The following is a 17,737-nucleotide window of genomic DNA, read 5'->3' as shown; positions in this document are numbered from 1 at the left end:
TGATGGTGCTCATGCAGAGAATCCTTTAGGCTGTATGAATAAAGCAGTGTGGGAAAGAGGACCCCAAACTATAGCTACATGATGCAAAGTTCCACATTAGGAGTTGCTGCTCAGAAAAGGATCTAGGTATCATTGATATGTTGAAACCCTCTGCTCACTTTGTAGCAGCAGCTAAGAAAGCAAATAAAATGTTGAGTTATTAATAAAGCAATAGAAAAAAAAATGAAAATATTTAAAATGCTTTTGTATTGCTCCATGGTGCATCCGCACCCAGAATACTGTATGCAATTCTGGTCACTGCATCTCAGAAAAGATATAGCAGAATTAGAAAAGTTACAGAGAAGATTGGGATGGGACAATTTCCCTATGAGGAAAGGCTAAAGAGACTAGGGCTCTTAGAGAAGAGATAACTGAAGGAAAATTTGATAGAGATCTATAAAGTGCCAAGTGGAGTGGAATGGGTAGATGTGAGTCACTTGCTTACGTATTCCAAAAATATAATGGGGCATGCAATGAAGCTACTGAGTAGTTAATTTAGAACAAATTGGAGAAAATATTTTTTCACTCAATGTGTAATCAAACTCAGGAATTCATTACTAGAGAATGTGGTAAAAGCAGATAAACAGACATTAAAAAAGGTTTAGATGATTTCCTAAAAGAAAAGTCCACAAACCATTATTAAGATGGGCTTGGGATAATCCACTGCTTTTCTGTGGGATAAGCAGCATAAAATCCGTTTTACTCTTTGGGATCTTGCCAGGTGCTTGTGACTTGGGTTGGCCACTGTTAGAAGCAAGATACTGGGCTTAATGGATCTTTGGCCTGTCCTATATAGCAACACTTATGTTCTTATGGATCTTCCCCCTTAGTAAACCCATTCATAAGAAGGCCAACTCCTAGGGTCTAGGAAGTTCCCAGATTTGAGAATCACCAGCTTCTGCATCTCTCTGTGGTCATCAAATCTATTCTCAAATGAACCAGGAGCTCTGAAACTCCCTCTTTGATGCCCCCAGAGAGAGGGGAAGGTATTTCATTATGCTATGTCATTCTCCTACATTCTTTCTAGTTCTTCATGAGCACGTATTGAGAAGGCTGCAAAGTTCCATCAGCTAGTAACCAAGCAGCAGGAATGTAGAAAGTACATGGCTTGGGCAACCTATGATGCTTTCGATGTGGTGTCAAGGGCCCCAGCTATGGGTATTGGCATGCACAGACTTGACTAACCTCAGACCTAGAACTGACAGTTCAAGAGAAGCTGGCAGACTTCCCATGCTGGTGAGACCATCTTTTTAGTGATAAGGTAGAGGTCAATCCTGACCTCATGAAGAAAAAACCCCAATATTACTAAGTCACTAGCACAGCCTCATCTTCTAGGAGGAACTTGGGCAGAGGACAACAGAGGCTCTACTTCTCTCAAAGGCATAGGGTACCTTCACCCTCTCATCCATCCTAATTAGCCCAGAGTTCTTGTTCCTTCCTGAAGCAGCATGGAGCTCAGAAGTCCTAACCAGCTCTCCAGTCAAAGTAAGGGACAGACTTTTGACTGGTTCCATGAGAGCATAGCCATATAAAAGTAGCTGCTTCAAACAGCCTACCAGTAGGAAGGTATTTTACTCCAAGTACTTCTTGGTCCTCAAAAAGACGGGGGGGGGGGGGGGGTTGTCCCATCCAAGAGCTAAGGACCTTAATCAACTATTTGGCAAAACAAAAGTTCAGGATGGTTTCCCTATGTACCCTACTTCCATGGTTGAGGAAAACAATCAGCTTGGCTCTCTGGACTTAAAGGATACCTACACTCACATGCAGATATATCCCATTCACAGGAAGTATCTAAGATTTCAAATAAGAAAACATCACTACAGTATCACATCTTACTTTTTGGTTCACATCAGTTTCTAGTGTTCACTAAATGTCTAGCAGTAGTTGCAACATCACTATGTAGACTGGGAGTGCACGTTTCCCTACATAGACGATTGACTGGTAAAGAGCACATCAAAGAAAGAAGCTCAAGAATCAATACAATAAACTTTGGGTGCTAGAGTTACTAGGACCCCAATTCCCCATCTCCTCCTTGTATAACAACTGGAATTCATTATAGCCCTGCTAGACATAGTTCCAGACCCAAGCTTATCTTCTAGAGCAGCAACAAGCAGAGGCATTTGTCTCCCTAGCACTACAAGTTTGCTAATCAACTGGTTTCAGCTCAGCTGATATTTAGACTGTTAGGCTGCATTGCCTCAACCATGTGTATTGTACCTATGGCATATTGTCATTTGAGGCCAGCCCAATGGACTCTCGTCTCAGTGGTCCCAAGCCACAGGAAACTAAACGGTTGTAGTTATTGTCTCTTCTCTGTCTTGATGGACAATTTGAACCAGTTTGACCAGGAGACTGTATTCCAAATTCCTCCACCGCACAAGACTTTGATGACAGTTGCATCCAACCTGGGCTGGGGAGTGTATGTAGATGGTCTCCACATGCAGGGTTGATGTTTACCCAGGAAGCTTCAATTCCCCCCTCCCCTCTCTTTCGGACAGCTTGGTAGCTATGGATTCTCATACATGGGTTTGTTATCCTGCTTGTCCTCTGGAGTAAACAAAGCTACTCACCTGTAGCAGATTGTTCTCTGAGGACACCAGGGCTCATTCTCACAAACCCACCCTCCTCCCCTAAGCGTTGTATTCTATCAACTATTTCATCAGACTGCATTGGTCCCATGCAAGTAGAGTGGGCAGGAAGTTACACGCGCTCATGGTGGATGCTGTCAAACTTCTGGAAGCATAAACGCTGGGAAGCATCTCCATGCCAGGCTCAATCAGTGACTTCACCTATATGTGAGAATGTATCCTGCTGTCTTCAGAGAGCACCTGTAAATGGTTAACTCTGCTTTCTTTTCCATGGGCTGGAAGTGGTTCACAGCCTTATCTACACATTCATTCTTGCTTATATCCTTCTTCTGCATCTTAGCAAAAGTAATTTGCTACAACATGAACAGACAGGCATATTCAGCAATTTAACTGACTTTGCAGACATGGAGCAAATATCCAATCACATAGGGTTGCTAAAAATCTATAGAAAAACATCAAAGGACTCATTAGAGACTACTAGGGAAATTATATCAGTATCAATTAAAACTTGTGTCATTCCATTCTGGTGGAACTGTCTTCCTAAAGAGTTGCATCTTGAAAAATCTCTTAAGTTCAGAAAGCTCTTAATCTTATTTCAGTTGGCATTATATTTGCTATTTAGGAAAACTATTTTTGTGTGAATTTATGGTTTGTACTTTTAGTGATGCTTGTATTTATTTGGTTTATATAATATAGATTGCTATTCTCCTGCTTCAAACATTAGATCAAAAACAATTATTGATGGAAACTTTTAAAGTACAATTTGTCTTTTGTTAGGTAGACTGTGAGAAGGCCTCACTGGTGGCAGATGTGCAGGAACTGCAGAAGCAGCTGAACATAGCAAAGGAGGCTCTGTCTACACAGCAGGAACAAAATAACCAGCTGAAGCAGCAGATGAAGGTCCTTCAACAGTTCCAGGATTTTGATGATCTAAGATCACCATGTGATATGATATCCAGCTTGAATCTAGGAACCTTTGAATGTAATTATGACACACCTAATGGAGAGATTGTCCAACTGCGAGCTGAGCTGCATGAGATCCGCCAGAAGTACCTTGATTTTGAAGCAAAGTATCAAAAAGAAAAAGAAGGATGGCAGGCTGAATCTGAAGAATTAGATGAGAAAATCAAATTTTATGTACAAATGGGGAAGAACGACCGAGAAATCCTCGCTGAATTGGAAGAGGAGCTCAAGGTTTCTAGAAAAATCTTTTCTGATTTTCAGGGTAAGCTGAATATGGCTCAAGATGAACTGATGTCATTTATGGAGGAACTGGCCAACTTGTATCACCATGTTTGTATGTGCAACAACTTGACACCCAATCGAGTATTGCTGGACTATTACAAAGATGGGAGAGGCTCCAGAGTCCAGCTTCGAAAAAGGAAATCCTCTGATATCTTAGGGAAGGTTTTGTTTAATTCAGACAATGAACTGATTGGAGATGGTGGTGATGAGCAGTCACCCAAAGGCAGTCTGTGCTCTCCCATGGGGTCAGACTATGGTGGAGACCTGGTCAAAGAGCCCATGAATATCACACACCTTATAGCAATAGTCAAGGACCAGATCAGTCACCTCCAAGGAGCAGTTGCACTCTCCTGGCACCGTACATCCATGGACTCTCTTGCCACTGAACTAGAAAAAGACAAGGAGGCACTGGTTGAGGAAATAATGAAACTCAAGTCGTTGCTAAGTACTAAAAGGGAACAGATAGCTACTTTAAGAACAGTTCTGAAGGCCAATAAGCAGGTACACATTTTGTTATGTAAAAGTGGTTATTATGTAGCATGGATATCTTGATATCGGGCATACAATCAAGCATTAGGTGGAAGAAGTAAAATACAGTGGTACCTCGGTTTACGAGTGCACCGGTTTGCGAGTGTTTTGCAAGACGAGCAAAACATTTGCAAAATCGGCGCCTCAGAAACCGAGCGTGGCTCGATTTACGAGTGCCCCCCCCCCCCCAATCCGACACCCTCCCCCCCGCGATCCGGCACCCCCCCCCCCCCCCCGCCGTTTCTTACAGTCATCTGGGCACCGGCATGTCCTGTGCTTGGTGCCGGTGCCCGAAGATCGGCCTCCTCTTCTGCTGGGCCTTGAGCATCTGCGCATGAACTCGCAGGCCTTGAGTATGTGCAGATGCTCAAGGCCCAGCAGAAGAGGAGGCCGATCTTCGGACACCAGCACCAAGCACAGGACATGCCGGTGTCGGTGCCCAGATGACTGAAAGAAGCGGTGGGGGGGGTGGCCAATCACGGCGGAGGGGTGCCGGATCACAGGGGGGGACCTTCGGGGGTAGCAATGCCGGTTCTCGGAGAGGGGGGAAGGGGGGAATGTATCAAAGCGAGTTTCCCCATAAGAAATAATGGAAACTCGCTTTGATAAACAAGCATTTTGGATTACGAGCATGCTCCTGGAACGGATTATGCTTGTAATCCAAGGTACCACTGAACTGCTATTCAAGTTTTAGTAGATATCATTGACAGCATTGTTAAACGCAACATTTTTTTCTATTTTGGATAATATCTAGAATAAAACTTTGAAATTTAGGACTCTAATTTGATTATCATTAACTCCTTTTGCTTTTAGGTATGTATACTGTACGGTTAACTCTTAGTAGATGTCAGTTCTTTGAGTTACCTCTCTAGTTATGGTCTCTTTTTAGCTATTCTTGCTTAAGTTTGTTTGGGGTTTTTTCATTCAGCTGAAGTCGGTATACAAAGTATGTCAAACATGTGGCCTGTGGGAAAGTTCTGTGTGGCCCACATTCTATTATCTAATATGCATTCTAAATTTAATAGCTGATTAATTACATAATGCAAACTTGACTTCTAAGTAATTGTAATGGGGAGAATAGAAAGGATGAATATTTTAGCATGGTTCTTCAATGAATATGCGGGTGCCATAGCACCCCATCGTCAGTCATGAGTCTGCCAATACATTTACCTGGGTTGCAGAATGCTTTTTGGGCCTGATTTCTAGTAATAGCAGCAGTAGGCACCCTACCTAATTGTTTTAATTTGTGTTCTGGGGAAAAGACACATGAATTCTAACAGTAGGCGAATATCCCCATACTTTCTAGATGATTGCAGAAGGATGAAATTAACATTCTTCAACTCCACCTCCTTCTCCAGGGCTGTAGTGCCACATTTCAGTTTTTTCCTTATGCAAGTGAGTTGAGAAGGTGTAATTCTGATCTGCAATCCCTGCCATTACTAGTTGCAAGCACACCTCATCATCCGAGTTTGTGGCGGATGCCCTGTATGATATTGTGCCCTGTATGAGATTGACTATATGGCGGATGCCCTGTATGACATTATCAGAATCTTGAACAAAGTCTCAGCTTATTTCATCTCCACCTACAGAATGCTTTGGATCAGACAATTAGCAGGAGATTCTGCCTCTAAAGCAGGAGTGTCAAACTCAATCACATAAGGGGTCTAAATCTAAAACATAGGCTAAGCCATGGGCCAAATTTTTTATTAAGATACTTAGGGGTCCTTTTATTAAGGTATGCTAACTGATTTAACGCACGCTAAATGCATACCTTAATAAAGACTTTTCCTCTCTCTTTTAGGTCCTAGTTCACGCTTGTTGTCTTAACATCAGCAATGGCAGGTTACATATTTGAAATCTGACATTGTAATCACAAAACAGAAAATAAAATTATTTTTTCTACCTTTTGTTGTCTGGTCATTATTCAAATCATGTTGGTCCCAGGCTCTGGTTGTCTTCTGATAACTCGCTTGCCAGGGTTTCTTGCCCATTTGACATTTTCTTCTTTCTCTGTGCTAACCATCCATCTCTGTCCACCCCTTCCCTCCCTCATAGGTCTGGCATCTTTTCTTTTTTTTTTCATCTTCATCCCCGCAGCTGCAGCGATGGACCCCACCATCTCTCCTTTTCTCAACTACCCTTTCATCCAGCATATCTCCCTCCTTCCCCACCATCCCAGAGTCCACCATCTCTCCCTTTCTCTTCCCAACTACTCTCCTATCCAGTATCCTCTATTCCCCCTCCAAACTATCCCTTGTATCCAACTTCTCTCCCTTTCTGTTCCTTCCCTCCCTCTATCCCATTGTCCACATCTCTCTCCCTCTATCCCATTGTCCATATCTCTCTCCCTCTTCTCTGTTTTAGACCCATTATTTCTTCCCCTCCCCCCACCTTCAGTTCAGCATATGCATATCTATTTGAACCCCTTCTTCCCTTCTATTGTATACTTCTACACCAGGGCCCGCCTCCGCCCCGAAGACCTGCATGTTTTCTTCTTTCTTCCCGGTCTCACCTTCGAGATTTGGCCCGCCGTTCCTTCACTCCCTTCATCCCGTCTTCCCGGTCTCATCTTCTTAGCAACCTGCAAGGATCGTCGGTCGGCTTTAACAAATCTAGCAGGCTGCCGTCAGCTTCCACAACATTTTCCTTATGCCGTGGTCCCGCCCCTCCTCTGATGTATGAGATCGCTGCAGAGGGAATGTGCTGTGGAAGCTGATGGCAGCCTGCTAGATTCGTTAAAGCCGACCGGCGATTCTCGGCAGGTTACTTAGAAGATGAGACTGGGAAGCCAGGATGGAGGGAGGGAAGGAACGTCAGGCAAAATTTAATTACCCTGCAGGCCAAATTTAGCCCATGGGCCTGAGTTTGACACCCCTGCTCAAAATTCACCCCCTGCTCTAAATTCACCATAAGCAGGCTTCCCTTTCAGGGGCAGATGCTTTTTGGAGAGGGTTTGGATAATCTTATGGTCAGTGTGGCTGATCATCACCCTAAGACAGTTCCAGACAATCGACCTTATACCTCTTGAGGGTCTACTCAAATAATTTTCATGGCTTCAGATGCTTTCTTCAGTACTCCGGAGGATCCTCTTCCCAGAGAGCAGCGCAGGAGTCCAGTCAACACTACGGTAATTCTAGACATAGTCATCTGGACCATACTCTGCCACAGCCTCTAGTCTAAGGAGTCCTAATGATGCCAGGACTATAATCAAACTCCCACAAATAGGAGAAAGGCTAATGGAGTTCTGGAATGCATGGGTACGAATCAGCTTGGACAGTTGGGTGCTGGACATAATCTAAGATGGATACCAATTCGAATTCAGCTACCTCTTGGATCATTTTGTGGATTTGTTGACTGGATGACCATAAAAAGTGGTCAGAGTCTGAGCAACGATGGACAGACTGCTAGACATTCAATAGATACTAATTATAAGAACACCCACTCTATACTTCAATATAACCAACTGCATTTAATATAGATAACTGTGCTCAGAACCATTCAGATGGTAAAAGAAGATCACAATGGGGTGAAATCCCCGAGAGTAGTGTCTTCAATGTTCAATCATTGCACTTCAAGATTTAAATCGATGAAGACTCTAATTATTGAAATGTGAGATGATACAACAACTACTGTGTACTCATCTTAATGATCAGATTCTTCCAGGTTCTGACGTGTTTTCGCCAGACCAGGCTTCCTCAGAGAACCCACACGTAAAATTCTTCCAAGTTTATGTGATCTAATGTTCTTTCCCACTTGCTTTCACGTGTGGGTTCTTATAATTAATATCTATTCCACGTATCACCCATGTGGTTAGCCTCATCCCAGATTTACAGTTTTGGGTGCCAGACATTCAAGCCATAGAACCCATTCTGCTCACAGAATCAGACTTGGGCAGATAGTTCATAATGCCCCCAAAAGAAGAATGGAGACTGATCCTGATTTGATGTCAATCAGTGTGGCCTTGAAGCTTCCTCATGGAGACCGGTCAGTCATTGCAGCAGTTGCGCCAGGGGAGTGCCTGACATCCTTGGATTTGACAGAAGCCTACCTTCATATTCCAATTTATTCAGCTCTCAGGAGATTCTTGAGATTTCATGTGTTGGGGAGGCACTTCCAGTTCTCCACCCTTCCATTCAAGCTGGCATCAGAATCATGCACCTTCACCAAGGTAACGATGGTGGCAGCGGCAGTCCATCTCTGAAATAAGGGAATTCAAGTGCATCCCTCCTGGGACTATTGGTGGGTCTCATCCAAAATGGAAGGAGATTATGCAGTGACTCAAGTGATCCATCTGTTGTTGCAGGACCAAGAGTCACTTGGAGCTGGTTAAAACAATTGGAGTATTTGGGAATATGCTTCAACACGGTGAAAAGCCAGGACTTTCTTTCCGAGCCACACAAACAGAAGCTTATGAAATAGATCTTGGACTTCTTTACCAGTGGCTATGGTGGGCACTATCTCCAGATACTAGATTCCATAACAGCAACCATAGAAGTGGTCCCTTGGGTGAGGGCTCACATGTGACGACTCCAGCATTCTCTGTTGTCCTGCTGGTCCCTTAAAAATGGATTCGCCCCGGAAGCCACTGGAATGGCTGATAGAGGCTCAGTGGAGATGACTGAGACTGGCAAGATGCGTGCCACTCCACATCTCCTTTTGGGTGATTTTGACGACTGATGCTAGTCTCTATGGCTAGGGAGGATATTGATGGACTCTCTCGCAGAAGAAATGGTCCATAAACCATCTAGAGCTACAGGCCATTTGGCTCACCTTGCAAACTCTGGAGAAACACCTAGAAGGCAAAGTGGACAGGGTGTTCTCGGACAATCTTTTGACTGAGCACCGTTTACACATTTAATTATATGTTTAGTGTGTGATTTTTGATCAGATCTTCTTGGTTGTATTTGTTCTCAGACAATGCCATGGCGGTGGTTTATTTCAGTGGACAGGGAGGCACCAAAAGTGCTCCACTGAGCCTGGAGGCCAAGCTGCTATTCAGCTGGTCAGAGAACCATTTACAAGCAATATCAACTGTGCATGTGGCGGGAGTGGGCAATGTGCAAGTAGGCTATCTCAGTAGGAAGACCTTTGACCCAGGGCAGTGGTCACTATCCCAGAGGGCATTCGACTGCATAGTGCGACACTGGGGGCCTCCGATGATCGACCTCATGATGTTGGTGGACAACAAGAAAGTGGCTTGATTTTTCAGCAGAAGAGCCAAACTAGGAAACGATGGATTAGATGCTTGGGCCCAGCACTGGCCAATGCAAGGTCTGCTGTATGTGTTTCCCCTGTAGCCCATGATAGGCTGAACCATCCATCGGATATCAAACCATCCCAGACGGGTGATCCTAGATGCTACGGATTGGCTGTATAGGCCATGGTACAGGGACTTAGTGTGCCTGCAAAGAGATAAAGATCTCAGGCTACCAGTGCACACAGATCTCTTGTCTCGGGGTCTAGTTTCCTTAGAGAATCTGGAACACTTTGGTCTAACAGCATGGCTCTTAAGCGGCAACCCTAGTGCAGAAAGGCTATTCAGAAATGGTTATTGCTACCCTTCTTAGAGCAGAGAGACCAGCAAAAGTTGTGGCTTATGCTAAGGCCTGGAGGTTGTTTCAGCAGTGGTGCACGAATGATAGGTAGATTCTTGCAAAGCTCCAGTGTCATTGGTTTTAGCCTTTCTGCAGGCTGGACTAGAAAAGGAGCTGGTAGTAGGATCCCTCAAAATGCAAGTTGTGGGTCTCCTCATGTTTCAGAGCCTGAGTGGAAAAGGGTTCCTTAACCTCACATCTCAATATAGTCAGCTTTTTGAAGGGGGCGCTCAGGTTGATACCTCCGGTAAAACAACTGTTTCCCACATGGAACCTAACATTGTCCAGAGTGGCCACAGCAAAGCACATTTCAAGCCTTTGCAGAAGGCATCCCTGCTGAATTTAAAATTTAAGACAGGTTTTCTGGTAGCCATAGCCTCAATGAAGAGAGTCTCAGAGATACAGGCATTTTCATGCAGAGAACTGTTCCTCAGGTATACAGAAGTAGGAGTTTCTCTCCATACGGTCCCTTCATTCTTGCCGAAGGTGGTATCATCTTTCCATGTCAATCAAGAAGTCAGGTTTACCCACCTTTCAAACCACAGGTTTCAAGAGGAGGAACAAAGTGTTGAACTTGCTGGATGTACAAAGAAGTCTTCGATACTTGAAAGTAACCAATTGATGACTTTGTCTCTCTGATCATCTTTGTCTTAACCAATGCAGCAAGATTAGGCAGGCCTGCATCTAAGGTGATCCTCTCTAGATGGCTTCATATGGCTATCTTTTCGGCATACATTGGCTGTGGAAAACGGCTACCATTTGCCTTGATAGCAGAAGTGTGGCATCTTTGTGGGTGGAGACAATGGCAATTCCTCCTGAAGAGATTTGTAGAGCAGCTACATGGTTCATTCTCCATACATTTTCAAAGTTTTATAGAGTAGATGTGGCAGCAAGAGAGGATAATGTTTTTGGGTCCTTAGTATTAAGGGCAGGCTCATCTATCCTGCTCTATACTGATTTGATGCGTCACCTATTGTCAGGATTCATATGTCCTTTGCACTGGAAAGGAAGATTAGGTACTTACCTCGATAATCATTTCTAGAAAAAAGAACATATGAATCCTGACACCCTGCCCTGTCAGTCTGGCGTTCGCCTGTCTACTGTTCAGTCAGATATACACAAAATAAAAAGAGAGAAAAAAGTGTGAAGTAGTAAGTGAGACTTCACAAACTCCTTACATTTAATACTGGTTGCATTTTGACGGTTAGCTACTATTTGTTCCACCTAAGTTGTTTATAGTGTGGTTTAATCTTGTTAATCATTTCTTACAGAACTATTTTAGCGAGGAGACTCCCCATTCCCCTTCCTTATTTCTCTGTTTTAGTGATGTTAGATTGCTTTGTTACAAGGAGCTCTGCAGCACTAGAGAAGGAGGTGGAGCCGAAGAATGTTAATTTCATTCTTCTGCAATCAACTTGCAAGTATAGGGATATCATGTAGTCAGGACTCTTATGTCCTTTTTCCAGAAAGATTATCAATGTAAGTACCTAATCTTCCCTGAAGTGGCGCAGTAATTGATTACGTCATTTAAAACCAATTAAAAAGTCATTATTAAAAAAATGTAGGCATCCGCAGGCACCTACAAAAAAGAACACAGTAATCGCATCTACAGAGGCGCCTGTCAGTGGTTTACCCCCCCAAATGACCTTAGGTGCCTCTGTAGGTGTAATTCTCATCAAACATAGGTGCCAGTAATGTAGGCCTACAAAACCCTGTCTTACACCTATGTTACACGTAAGCTGCGATTCTCTTAACGGCACCTAAATGTAATTGATATGCAGCTGACACCGTTACTAGATATATATAATTTGAATATGCAGCATTTACTGCTTATGTCATTTACCATCTTAGATTGATAAAACGGTTCATAGTCATTTGTGCGCCGACAATGGAGGGCAGACAATTCAGCACAAGACATCAGCGTGCCGCGGGAAAACTTAGTTTTAAAGAGCTCCGAAGTGGGGTATGAGTGGGGGAACCCCCCCCACCCCCACCCACCCCCACTTTACTGCATAGTGTTCGTGCTGCTGTTGGGAGGTTGGAACCCTCCATTATAGAGAAAACGGAACTTTTTCCGATTTTTTATTTTTTTTTTTCCAGGAAAAGTTCTGTTTTCTCTATAATGTGGGGGGTTGCACCCCCCCAACGGCAGCACGAACAGTATGCAGTAAAGTGGGGGGTTCCCCCCACACCCCCGTTGGAGCTCTTTAAAACTAAGTTTTCCCGCGGCGTACTTGTGTCTTGCGCCAAATTGTCGGCGTGCTGGTGTCTGGCGCGCGATTGTCACGTCGCCGATAAAACACTGGTTTGTATCTTTCTGTAACTGCTACCCTATTCATATGGACATAGTGTATGACATAACCCTCCACCCCCACCCCCTGGTGGCACAGCCTTATAACGTGCCTACCTATATTGCAACCCCAAATGTGGGTTTCCTTGTTTGTGACGCAGTCTCCCAGTCTCATTGTTTCTTTTTGCTCTTTATCATAGATGCAGATATTCCTTATGGCTAATCCTAACAAATTGTCTATGGTTGAACTGAATAGCCCTAAATTATTATTGAATATGGGGACTGTAGGGAAAATGGCAATATGTAACACTTTATTGTACAGAAACAAGTAGAATTTCTTTAAATAGAATATGGGTGGTGACTGAAACATTTCTTCTATCTTACTGTCCTGTGAAACCATTCTTGAAGCACTCCTTTCTTATCATCTGTCCTCAGACTGCTGAGGTTGCCCTCTCTAATCTGAAGGGCAAGTATGAGAATGAGAAGAACCTAGTATCAGAAACCATGGTGAAGCTGAGGCATGAGCTGAAGGCCTTGAAAGAAGATGCTGCTACTTTTTCTTCCCTGCGCTCAGTGTTTGCTAGCAGGTAAGAAGAAGCATGGCATTGTGCCATGAGGAATATTTAGTGACTTTTTTTCTCATTCTCTCATAAACTTAGATACAATCAGTAACAGAGCCAATGATTACAGCTGAAGTATAGGAAAGAGACTAAAACTTATTCACTTGATCAAACAAGGTTGGAGTAGTTTTCTCTGTTTTCCTGCAGTAGTCTTACTTCTGATGCAGAAAGGCTTCTAGTTTTAGGAAATCTGTGCTAAAGCCATTGCACTGAAAGAGCATTGGGCATGGAAATGGCTGAATTCTGATACATCTCTTCCAGATTCCATACGCAATCTGGGAGTTGCAGAAATCCAAACACTTTTTTCTGAGCATGTGCTTCTCCTACTTCAGATAGAGTCAGAGCCCTTGCAGTTTTCAATTTCTGCAAGCAATCCATGCAGAAGTCTTCTGACCTGCTCTGTATCTTTTTCTTTTTTTTGCTTAGTTTGTGTTTTTGTTTTGGTGGCTTGAGTGCTGTGAGATTTCTGCGGTGGTCCTCTACCGAAGGAAAGGACACAGTTGGACTGCTGCTTCACAGAGAAACTTTGGCGGGCCTGTGGAGACAGCCTGCTGTGTGCCACCTTTCTTGGACTCAGGATCCATTCCCCTGGAACCTTGTCTGGTTTAAGCGAAGGCTGTATGCATCCTTTGTAAAAGTCCTGCAGGGTTTCAGGGCGCAGGCAACGTTTTCTACCCCCAGTTGTGAGGAGAGGATCTGTTGGGGGCGGAGTTTAAAATTGGGGTCCATCCGACTGGCAGTCCGAAGATCTTCAAGTCTAGTCAATTTGGAGCAGTTCTGAGGCAGTAAATCATTTTCCTCCATTCAGCTGCAGTGTACAGAACTGGCAGGCAGGCACTTCAGAGACTGTGAGTATACCTGCATTATTTCCTAAGGAAGCTTTGGGAGGTAGTCTGTGGAACTCTGTAAAACTCATTTTGAGAGTTTCTGAGCAAGGGTTTTTATTTTCCTAAGCTTGATTTCTGCCTCAAAGCTCGATTTTGTTGAAAATCAATTGGGATGGACTCTGCCCCTAATTTGTTGAATTAATGTATGAATTGCGCCAGATTGGTGCTGGAACACCTTCTATGTAGTGCGTGCCACAGCATGCCGAGGGAGGGGCAGGAGCTTCAGGCTTTGCCTCCTCTGGGTCCTCATGGGCTGGGGAGCTGACCTGGGTCCTTAATTGGGCAAAAAGCCTCGTCCAGAGGCCGTTCTGATTGCTGGCGCCAAACGCCTACGTACTGAGTTGGAAGACTCCTTTGGTGCGGCGTGGGCGCTTTAGCAGGACCCAGCAGTGGCCATAGGGTGTGCATTTCTCCAGATTTCAGTTGGCTCATCTAGAGAGCATATATTTCGAACCCAGCCCATTTGACACAGCCGGAAGGTGTGTCACCTTCTTCCTAGCAAGTCGCTCTGGTGCTTTATGTCCCTGTGCAGATGCCCTCTCATCTGACTACAAGAGATCTTGATTGTCATCGGTTGCCTATCCTGTCTCCTGACACTGTTTCTATTTTGGATGCTGCTGATACCCTTGCTGGGACTAGTTAGCACGGTATTTAGGGAAGTTCAGCTTTGAGTGAGGACCCCACCGTCCGCAGACCTGTTTAAGTCTATCTCTGTCCACCATTTCCTTGCTGGTGCTATGAAAGCGCTGAAATTGGAATCCATCTTCTCTGTCACAGTGCTCAGTCATGGACCATTCTAATGTGCACAGTGTGTTACTTCACTGACTGGAAGTTACATATGAATTTCAGTTGTCGGATCATCTCTTTGTACTGGCAGGTACTGCCCGTAAAGGATTACCAGCCTCAAACCAACCATTTCAAGATTGATCCGCTGCGGGTAGAACATGTTTTATCCACTCCTACCCTAGATGATATAATTTTCAAGCACCAGTCTGACTCATGCCCCCTTTTTTTAACCTCTGTTCCAGTGCAATGGGTGAGACATTCTAGATAGATGGGTAGTGTCCCCATGGCCATGTGCCATCTGCAGAAAGAATTCACTCTGGATTTTTTCTTTGTGCCACTGCTGTATATCATTGGGCTCCTTAACTCCATCTATAGTTTTTTCCTTCTGCACATGTGCCAGCAGGAGTGTGTGTGTAATGCTCTCCACATTTTATTATTTTATTTGGTGTGGTTTTCATCCCTTTTTCTTTCTGGTGCTCAGAACAATTATTCAGCTCTGCCTGCATTAAGATCACACAGACTTCAGTATTCAGCTGACAGGCCAGGTACCTATCAGCCAGCTTACATTTGCTTCACAGGAGTTTGGGGCCATCCCCATCTTTCTCCTTCTGCCGAATGAAGGTTCAAGCACAGGCTGTTTGGCATCCTTTGGAGACTCTGCAGTGTCTTGCAGGATACCGGCTGCGTCTTCTCACCTCTGTCCCTGAGCACATCCGTCGGTCCACAGGGGTGGAGGTACAGTCAGGCATAGAGTCTGACTGGCAGCCCATCACGAGGCAGTGATTTTCTGATTTCAGCTACTGTAAGAGATTTGAGGCAGGCTGGAGCACATTTTCAATACAGGTTACAGTGAGTAAAGTCTGTAACAACCTGTAAGGTGAATTGGAGGAGGTTTGAAATAGAGAATGGCATGGGGGTCAAATTGTCCCTGTCCCCATAGGAACTCAATTTCCTCGTCCCGTCCCCAGGAGTTTTGTCTCTGTCCCTGCCACATTCCTGCAAGCTCTGCCTTAACTCCACAAGCCTTGAACACTTATGATTTGAAAGTGTTTGAAGCTTGTGAAGATGAGGACAGGAGCTTGCAGGAATGGGGCAGGGACAGGAAAAGAACTCACAGGGATGGTGAAAAATTTGTCCCCGTGTCATTCTCTAGTTTGAAATTTGAAGTTTTGAGGTGTCTGCATGTCCCTCTCTGTGTCCCCCCCACCTGAAATATCCTAAAATTGTGTTTTTTGGCACAAATTTCTTAGTGGTGGCCATCTTGAATTTTTAGTGATCTCTTTTTCTAAAGCACCCTGCTTCTCCAAAACTGCAATTTTTGCCTCAAAACCTGTTGGGATGGAGTCCTTGGGCTCTCCCTACTGTGAATTCTTGCCAGGATTATGCAAATTTAGCACCTCAAGAGCATACTTGTGCCATGTGCTGCATGGCATATCTGGGAGAGGTGACAGCATCCAGTTTAGCCTCTCCCTTGCTGAAGCAGGTGACCAGATGCTTGGTGGGGCAGCCTTGTTTATTTCCAGGGCTTGGCACGGCTGCTAGTTCTGTGCACCTGGCTGGGGACCCTCCGCATCCTAGGAAAGGGATTGGGAATTATATACCGCTTTTTTGTAGTTTTACACCCACATTCAAAGCGGTTTACATATAGATACTTCAAGCATTTTCCCTTCCTGTCCCGGAGGGCTCACAATCTGTCTAATGTACCTGGGGCAGTGGAAGAATAAGTGACTTGCCCGGGGTCACAAGGAGCAATGCAGGATTTGAACCCACAACCTCAGGGTGCTGAGGCTGTAGCTTTAACAACTACACCACACTCTCCTCCACAAAGTTAAGTCATCAAAGGGTGATACTATGCCCCAGGAGCCAGAGACGTTGTCTGAATTTATGAAACATTTGTGGAATGAGTTTCAAAGTTGGTATTCTTCCCCTGCACAGTCCCACTCTGCCTCAGATGTGTCTCTGTCGGTGATGTAGCTTATATGGACATGTTCTCTTCTCATCTCATCTCAGTCAGCTGCTATTCTTGTGCTGCCTGATCCTGGTCTGCGGGATCCTGATGATGATGACCAGCTTGCTAACTCCTTATTTACAGGTGCAGCGCTTCCCAGAGACTCTGCTGGATCTGCAAATTTCTCTAGGGTTTTGGAACCTGGGGATGATCCTATGGTTCTGCATTTATTTAAGTCTGCGGCTTTACCATATCTTATTTCGGAGTCTTTGCAGGAGTTGAATTTAGTCACTCAGCTGGCTCTGTCCACTTCTTCCTTTGTGGTGGGCGCTTGCAGTATACTACTTTTCCCTGGCACCCTGATATGAGCGTCCTTATCTTGGAACAGTATAACTTTCCGAGATAAGATAGCAAGAGCCACGTCTTCGCTTGTATCCTCTGGCACAGGAGTGCCAGCAACTTCTGTGTTAGCCTAGGGTGGATTCTTTGGTTGTGCAGGTGACTAAGTGCACCTCTCTACCCAGCGAAGGTGGTGTGCTGCTTAAAGATGCAGGACCGCTGTGTGGATGTGGTCCTCCAGAGACTTTTTAATTCAGATACTTTATGCTTAAAGGCTGTGTCACCGGCATCCTTTGTCACATGTGCTTGTCTATCTCGTCTGCGCATGCTGGAGAGTGAGGCTATGGATCCTCCTCCTCAACTTCTTTTGGCTGGGTCAGATTATGTTGATGCATTGTATGACTATGTGGGTTTTGGCAAAGGTTTCGGCGTACTCCATTTCTACCCGCAGGATGCTCTGGATCAGACAATGGTCTGGTGATTCCACTTCCAAGGCTTCTTTGGCTAGACTTCCCTTTTAATGGGCAGTTATTGTTTGCCAAGGGCCTAGATTTCTGTGGTGGACCATCACCCTAAGATCCTGCCTGACAGCTGGCCAAAGAACTCTAGAGTTTCTGGTCACTCTAATTTTTGTGGCTCCCAGTACCATATTTCCCCATATATAGGCCACAACCTATATATGGGTTTGCAAGCCTGCCCAGTGGATGCGACTTGCAAAACTGGGGCGGCCTATACAATTTTTTAAAATCAACCCCCCCTTACCTCCAAGGCTGGGCTGGAGGAGGCTGTGAAGCGGTAAGAGTCCAAGGTGGGTGAAGATGCTCTGGCTGGAGAGGAGGCAGAGGCACCAGACGAAGCTCGGGCTCTAGGTAG

General features: G+C 44.7%; 1 protein-coding gene across 3 annotated transcripts in view; it reads left to right on the top strand.

Annotated features, from left to right (window-relative positions):
* The window catches only part of LOC117349164 (protein bicaudal D homolog 2-like), a 136,539-nt gene that overhangs the window by 100,075 nt on the left and 18,727 nt on the right, over positions 1-17,737 (top strand). For all 3 annotated transcript variants that reach the window (XM_033922281.1, XM_033922298.1, XM_033922289.1), the window contains exons 6-7: positions 3,405-4,373; positions 12,720-12,871. In XM_033922281.1, the coding sequence (XP_033778172.1) occupies positions 3,405-4,373; positions 12,720-12,871 (1,121 nt within the window). The remainder of the gene's footprint in view (positions 1-3,404; positions 4,374-12,719; positions 12,872-17,737) is intronic.

This window comes from Geotrypetes seraphini, chromosome 1 (genome assembly GCF_902459505.1).
Source record: "Geotrypetes seraphini chromosome 1, aGeoSer1.1, whole genome shotgun sequence".
NCBI lineage: Eukaryota > Metazoa > Chordata > Amphibia > Gymnophiona > Dermophiidae > Geotrypetes > Geotrypetes seraphini.
The sequence above is the reverse complement of the archived record's forward strand: the minus strand, read 5'-3'. Positions and strand labels throughout refer to the sequence as shown.